Source organism: Cannabis sativa, chromosome 5, assembly GCF_029168945.1.
Source record: "Cannabis sativa cultivar Pink pepper isolate KNU-18-1 chromosome 5, ASM2916894v1, whole genome shotgun sequence".
In the NCBI taxonomy this organism is placed as follows: domain Eukaryota; kingdom Viridiplantae; phylum Streptophyta; class Magnoliopsida; order Rosales; family Cannabaceae; genus Cannabis; species Cannabis sativa.
The window spans coordinates 60,830,152-60,838,744 of record NC_083605.1 but is presented as its reverse complement, the minus strand read 5'-3'; the positions used below and the strand labels follow the sequence as shown (position 1 = coordinate 60,838,744).

The window sequence follows — 8,593 nt, the reverse complement described above, 5'->3', positions numbered from 1 at the left end:
AACCAACGTCATAGGAATATATATGGTGTCAGTTAAATTAAATCCTACATAGTCGCTCTGATCAGTGTTGATAACCACTTTTACCAATACCGCTGAAAACTCTAATAAACTGCCACTAAAAGTGGTTTTTGTATGATGAGATATGTATACCAATGTATATGAATGTGCTACTTGGTACTATATGGTGCTGGACAGTACTATTTAGTATATCCTTGGCAATATACATATATGATTGGTGTGAAAGAGCCGCAATTATTGGTTCAGTGAAAGGGTAATAAAGCACGTCGTAATATGTGAAATTTTAAAGTTTCTATATTGTGGATTGACTAACTAGGACGGCATTAGTTTGGAATTATAATTATGAGCTTTTATATTGAAGTTCCTAATTTAAACCTCGTTTCCTATATAAAAGGAATCTAAAGTCTTTTCCTATAAAATATATATGGACATCAATTTAGTTATGTTTAATTATATCCATAAAGAACAAAAGAAGAGAGTGGGAAGGAGTCTAATTGTATTATTATACGAATTTAAGTGATCAGAGGGAGCTTATCGAAAATCTTAGCCGATCTTGTACAATGTTTCCTAACCACCAAAGTAACTATGATCATGATTTGGTACCCCAAATCTCTTCAAATCCCCACCAACAAGATCTGGTTGGAATAGATACCATAGATATGGTAGGAGGGCAGACCCATAATACGATATTCTGTACCCGCGACAACATTAATTATCCGCAACCACAACGACACCATGATCACCACAATAATAGTGAAAAGAAGATCTTCCGTAGAGACAATGAAAGACAAAGAAGGCTACATATGACTTTCCTAACAGCATCACTTCGATCTCTACTTCCTCAAGAGTTAATTCAGGTCAATTGAATACCCTTAATATTTATATATATAGCTATTACTTTACTATTAAATAAACTCGATCAATCCAATGATGATCAATTTAACCCTATTATCATGTCTAGATCTAGGTTGTATATATGTATTTATACGCAATTAGTAAATGTCTTCTCATCCTGTGATCAAGATTATATTTTAGGGTTTTCTTTTGTCATGAAAATAATTGCAGGGAAAGCGCTCAATCACCGATCACATGCATGAGGCTGTGAATTATATAAATTACATGAAGACTAAGATTGAAGCTTCAAGAGTCAGAAGAGATGATCTCAAAAGTAGTTGTTTCCTTAATTCGAGCATTACTCATCAAAACATTGATTGCGAAATTAGTAGCAATGTCCAAAATTGTAAATCGCAGAACTATAATTTGTTAGTTAACATTAATAATATTATAGTTCGCCCATGCTTAGGAGGAATTCTAGAGATTGTAATTAGTAGTCATTTGCCCCTGTCAAAAGTTCTGCAAGTGTTGCTCCAACAAGGACTTAGCATTGAAGAGTGTTATTCTACGAAAGTCAATGGAAGGCTTATTCACACTCTAAAGTCTGAGGTAATTAATAGAAACTATACGGCTGTAATATTGAAATAATTACTCAATTTCTTATCAACCTTTTAATTTTATATATAATTATTTCTCTATTAATCAACACTTCATATAATTTTTCAGGTTGCCCATAATATGAGTGAATATATTGATCCACATGAACTTCAACAAAAGTTGTATGTTATATTCTCAAGTAGTACTACGTCCGAGTGATGATTTACGACCAATATGAGTATAATATATATATGTGTGTTTCCTGCATTATCATGGATTATAGCAAGAGACATTTGTGAAAATGCTAAATTATTCTTTATACAGCTTGCTTTGTGCTAATCATTATCAAATGATGATGATATGATACATCTTACGTTAAAGGTAATTTCTTTCGGTTTCATGAGTTTGAGAAGCTCCAATGAAATGTGGATATTTGTTGTTTTATGTGTTTGGATGCGGACAGATTATTATTGTATCGGCCGATCAGCGCTACCGCTACACATATAATTTACTTATCTTGAATGAGACAAGTGATTTATACAGCATGAATCTATTCATGATTTTGTGACTTATTAGTTCTTTTAATAGCTCAATAATGATTCATTATTACATACTACATTAATTATTCAATCCAAAACAGATTATAGATGACAGATATATATTTAGATTAATTAGAAACTATTCTGTGATTATATAATTTAGAATTAGAGGGTGAGATACACATGTTTATTATTCTGGCTAGTATATGATAACATATACGTGGGTAACGACAAATTCAATCATATTATTCATGAATCATGCGATCTTAAGGAAGTGGAGTATAAGTGAACTCTTGCCGACTGTGTGAGTTGCTGCCTATTGATTTCGATAAATTGTGAAAGGAATTGAGAAGCCCTTCATTATTTATTTGCTTAAATATTAGCTTGAAATGTGTAATATTAATAAGAATAACTAATGAATTTTTGTTTTTATGATTCCTGAAATAATTATTTAAATTAAATAACTTATTATTATAATGTAACTGAGATATTTTAACTAATACAGAAATTGTTTGAATAGATATATAAACTCGTAAAACTAAAAAAAAACAAAAGAAAAAAGGGTCTCCTCTATATTAGCTAAATATTTTTTTCTTCTTCTTTTCTTTTTCCCTTTCCCCGACAGTCTATCTCTCTCTTTAAATTTTCAAAGGAATACAACTATAACCACCACCGGTAGTGCTCCGACGAGGCTTTTTTTGGCTACCGTCTGACCACATGTGCCTGAGGATTGGACTCCCCACCTGCCGATGATATGAACCACAAAGCGACACCTCTTCATTCGCTACCATTAGTGAGAAATCTCGAGTCAAAGTTTGGAGGTTCAAACTTTGAACGTATTTTCCAATCAACTTCAGTGTTTGTTTGATGAGTCGTCTTCACCACAAGACTCAGCTTGTCGAGGAAAACCGTCTACACTAAGTCATTTCGCTCAACTCGTTACCTTTTTCCAGTGATGTGTTTTTAGCTCTGTCACTTTCTGCCAACTTTTTGGCGATACCATGTATCATCTTGACGAATGGTTGGCATGGGTATGATCTACTTGTCGGGGTAGTCCTTTTGATATATACTACCCCTATTTGTACCTATTTAGTGAGGTTTTAGAACTCCAAACTTTAAATATAATCATGCAATGTCATTAGGTTCAGTTTTTAATGTAGAATTGAATCACCATAATATATTGCTCATTTGATGGTCGTAGGAGAAAGTGATATCTAGGATTGGATCTAACAATTGAGCTCGAGACTTATAATCGCCTTTTTGGACAAAGCTTAATGATTTGGGAGAGATAGGGACTCCACTTGATTATTAGACTTGATTGTATATGTGTTGATTAACATTAGACATATTTCAATATTTATGATTTATAAAATACTTGAAAATTAAAAATTTAATCTGCATATTTTTCGAGACTGTTCAGGAGTGCTGAGTACCAAACATATTTTAATACCATTATTTATGCATGTTATATGATTTTTTTAGTTTATTCAAATTACAACCATTATGCTCCTAATCTTCTAAAATAATGAAAGGGGAATATGTACTTTTATTATTCTTGTTTGGCTGCTTTATATTATACTCAATATTGAGAAGAGCCCTTTTTATCATGTGTTATGCATAATGTTGTTTCACTACTTAGTATTTGAGTAATCATAAGTAGATCAAGTGTGCACTCATATGTAAGTTTAAGACGTAGAATTTATACATGAACAGAATTGAATTTGCACTGTAGTATTTTTGTGGTTCGCGATTACCCAATTTAAGATGTTATTTTCTACAAGTAGTATTGAGATAGGGGTGTAGTGGACAATGTGATATGCATTAAAAGTTTAATTTTGTGATTATTTGTGGTCACTCTATTTTTTATACATGATAATTATGATATACTTTTTATTTCTCAAAGTTAACCATGCAGGGATTTCATTAAACTAAGGGTCCATTTATATTAGCTAATCAGCTTACTCCTCTTTTCTCCCATTTGAGGAACTCAATTTGATGTCAATGGTTGAGGAGGGTACTGCTAAGGAAGAATGTTGTTATTAGTTTAGCCTTAAATCTATATGAAATTTTTCCTTGAAACTAAATTTATATTAAAACTTGAACGATTGATCTGAATGATCTAAATGACTTAATTAGCTATGTACTAGTCATGAATGGAAAATAATGGATGCTAAATATTATTTTAGTATTTTGTGGCTAGATAATTCCGGAGTTATTATTATGTTTTTTATATTAATTTGTGGTCTTGATTTGTTACTAATATTTTCTTCATAGGTATATGAGTTATCCCATTATTTTTAAGGCTAATTAGTAATTTTTTCCCTTGAACTTTGACATGTACCAAATCGTGCCCCCTGAACTTTTTTTGCCGTTAAAAATTCCCCCTGAACTATTGAGATTGTTAAATTTAAGGACTTTTGTCTAATTTCATTCAATTTTACTGTTTCAGTGATTTTTTATGTACTAAACTATGTTCCCCAGACTTAGATTTCTACCAAATCATGCCCCTCAAACTTTGATATGTATTAAATCATGCCCCCTAAACTTTCATCCACTACTAGAAAAACTAGTTTTAGTGACACACATTGAGTAACTCTAAAACTATTTAGTGACACTCACTACTACAAAAACCCCCTTTAGAGGTGATTTCTCAGCCCTTTCAGCGTCGGTTTTGGCAAAATTCGCTACTGACGCTGATCAGTGCGACGCTAAAGGGTTATAAACAACCAACGCCATATATACCCCTATAACATCGCTTATTAGCTAATAACTGACGCCATAGGGGTATATATGGCGTCGGTTATTAGTTAAAAACTGACGCCATATATGGCGTAGGAACCGACACCATATATGAGCGTTTTTCAATTTTTTTAATTTCATTTAATTTATTTAAATTATATATTATTTATTTAATTTAAATTTAAATTACACATTAATTTTTTGAAAGGTAAATTAAATGTTATTTAAATTAATTTTAAAATTTGCTAAAATACATAATTTGATTTCATAAAAATAATTAAATATTACACAACCATTGTAAAATTAGGCGAAGTATTAACACGTTAATAAATCTAACTACAAGTTAATCTAAAAAAATAACGTAGGGAAGAAAAATTTTAGGGCCTTTCATCCTCAATCGTCATCATGAATCACCGCCATCAACCGTTCTATCCACTGTCGTTGTATTGGTAACAATTTAGTTTTTGGATCATATTGCCGCTTATCCCCAAACTGTTTAAAAAAGTAAAAATTTAGGTTAGTTTATATACATGTATATTATATATTTGTATTATAATGAATACTAGAATCAATAATTAAAACTTACAGCTTTTTGATCTTGTATGTAACGGTTGGGGTTTGCACGTGCGACGATGTCAGTCATGTATTTCAAAACATAAAAACCACATTCTTGGCTTTTAGGTTGTCGTGGGCAAGTTTCTAGTGAAATTTCTTGCCACGGGCCAAGATACTCATGTGTGTCCCATATATATCTGAATGCACTATTTGAGAAATTATATTAGCATTTCAATTCACTAGTTAATTAAAACTTGTTACATAAAAAGTCATTAAATTATTACCTTCCCAACATTTGAGTAGTTTCTTCGGAAATTGGGCGGCCATGTACAGGGTCTAAATGGATTATTTTCTTTGGCGAAAGCGACATCTAGCATCCAATGTGCACTAGAAATTATATTGGAATATAAGTAAGATAGTATAAAAATAATCTGATAATATTGTCAAAAGACTCACTCTTCTCTTCATCGGTTATACCATTCACTACGTGAAGCTCTGGATCATAAAACTTGAAAATGTTTCTCATACCGTTGATGCTCTCCCAGATTTGCCTACCAAAACAATTGTTAAGTATTAGTGTCTTATAATAATTTGACTAGAATTTGATATATATATATAAGTTTAATTTGATTAAAGAAGAGTATACATCACACAATGCAATCTGCTGCAAATCCTCTACAAATAACGTGATCTGGGTACGCGTTGCTATGAATCCCTTAGGCACAGGAATTGTGATTATATCACGTTTATCTTTGAGGTTCAGGAATTCAACTACCATCTATTTTAGCGATTTAGGGATCTTGTCCATCTACTTTTTCGAGAATAATTCATGTTCCTGTGCACGACCGCCTTGTGGAGAAAGCATGGGAGCTTTCCCCTTCGACGAATCACGTCTTGAAGGCGGTTGAGCGAGTGGACCCCAAACAAAACAGAACATAATATATCAAATTTGATCCAAATTCTAGGCAGCATAGCGGCTGTAATTGAATGCCCCCAAAAATTTTAAACATGCTTGTATAACGACAAATAACACAGATATAACAGTAGTTTGTTCATCCATCCCACCGCAGCACATATATTCGCAGAACCTACTTCACTATGATTGAATATTGAAGATATTCAAACTCCACTAATCATTAATAATTAATTTATAAGAGAAGTTACCTCGGATATTAAAATTAACTGTTTAGGCCAAGGAAGGAACATGTGTGGTACGTCCCTAACATATCTGCACAGTTCAATTGAGATTGGGATTTCAGCGTCCTCTTGCAGCATTTTTGAAATCAGAACACGGGCATGTGAATCATCGTATGGCGTGCAGCGAATAGTGATGTCACCCTCATGCTCGTACAGATACGCTCGGGCCACAACGTTGTCGATGTTGTAGAGCAGAGATTGATAATCATGCTACTAACACGAACATGTTTTGAGTCAATTGAAGTTCTCCTTATACTATATCTTATACTAAATTTAACATAAATTTTAACATGTGCCAATTAAGGGAGTACTTTGTGGTTGAAGATTAATGTTGATGAGTGATGAGAGGAGTAGTTGTATGAATTTCACAGAAATATCCACCTTGGAATAAGTGCTTATCATAACTCATAAACTCATAAATAGTAACCAAAAACCAAACTAAACCGAAACCACACTAATAGTACACACTTCGTACTCATCTCCCACAAAATCACATGTGCAAACACAACATTATTATTTATTATTATCATAAATACTTCTTCTTCTTTCTTTCTTTTTCTTTCAAACCAAGAAAAGATAGAACCTTCCCAATCTTCTTCAACTTTTTCCCCATTTTTTTGTCATCATTATTATCCAATACTATTATTTATGATCACTACAACAATTAACGTTATTAGAGGCGGAGGAGTCCGCTGGTAATAATCCTTTAATCCATCGGTATTTGGCTTTAGCGGCGGGGGTCCGCTGGTAATAATATTAAAATTAAAATTAACAAATCCACACATAATTATCATCCACACATTATTTAAAACTTAAAAATTAAATAATTATCATCTATACATTATTTAACACTTGAGGAAATCCAAATATAATTAAAAACTTAAATAAATCCACACATAATTAAAATTAAGATAAACTAATTATTATTGTCTTTATCAAACAAATTATCTTCAAAATTTGAGCCAGTAGCGTTTAAGCTAATATCAGGATTTGGTGCATCCTGAGCTTGCGATACTGCCAGTGATCGGTAATATGGTTGCTAGGACGATAAAATCTCCATAAATTATCGAGTCTGTCGTTGTTGTGGTAAATTCAGAGATTATTTTTGTTGCGAAACATTTGGAGATTGTTGTGGCGAGAAGTTCGGGGATTGTTGCTAAAACTGACCAAGAAAAAAATATGGATTTTGTGAACCGAAAAATTGACCTGGAGAAGTTTGCTGCATTGGACCCCCAAAAAACATCAGTTGTTGAGATGGAATTCCCAAATTGGCCCAACATCGGCTGTTGGGACTGTGATCCTCCAAAAAAAACAGAGTAGAAAAATGGAGGAGACTGGGAGGAGCGTCCAAACATGTTCAGAATAAGAGGAGATTGGGTGGCACTCCCCTGCACATTAGGAGATTGCTGAGTCTGCTGTAAAGGTTGTTGCTGCGGCCTTGGACATGTTGCACTACCCTGAGGCTGGGTAGGTAAATATTGTTGGAGGAATCTGTCAAATCGCGGGTCATACAGATCAAAAGTGTCCTGTCCCGGTGGAAAGCGTTCACGCAATCTCTGAAACATCTTAGCCAAAATACCAACGTCTTGAGAAAAAGTAGACCCTGCTTGAGATTGAGTTTGACTTTGGCTTGAAGAGCTAGATGATGTTGTTGATCTGTTCCCCCTTCTTTGCTATGTTGTAACCAACTCCTCTAATATAGTCACTCCTGTCATCCATGACCTTGCCCATGACCTTGAATTGGATGTCAGACGGCACCTCCGAAGATCCTGAATCACTGCCAGATTGGCTTTGAAGCCTACTTCTCGCCATCTCTTCGTCCATTTCTTTGGTGAGTTGCTCCTAAACATTAATAAAAATTATTAAATAATCAATTATGTGATAATTTTAAGAAAAAAATGAAATATTAGTGTAACTCACATATTTCTCTTTAGCAGCATCATTGACCCAAGTTTTATCCTTCCTCAGATGGCTGTCTTTCCAAGTTGGTATAACATATTTTTTGGGCTCCTTCTGTAATGTTATTAGTGTTAGATTCTGTAAAAATTATTATTTCAATAAATGAATTATTTGAAGTCTACTTACAAATTCATGACGCTGAGCTGTCATTGATT

At 33.3% G+C, this 8,593-nt stretch overlaps 1 protein-coding gene across 1 annotated transcript; it reads left to right on the top strand.

Moving 5' to 3' along the window:
- The first annotated feature begins 342 nt into the window (after positions 1–342).
- Positions 343–2,017, top strand: LOC115716952 (transcription factor bHLH36-like). Its single transcript, XM_030645880.2, has 3 exons — positions 343–875; positions 1,084–1,461; positions 1,579–2,017. Exons 1-3 carry the CDS (start codon positions 579–581, stop codon positions 1,666–1,668), a joined length of 765 nt encoding a protein of 254 aa, XP_030501740.1. The 5' UTR covers positions 343–578; the 3' UTR covers positions 1,669–2,017.
- The last annotated feature ends 6,576 nt before the right edge of the window (positions 2,018–8,593 follow it).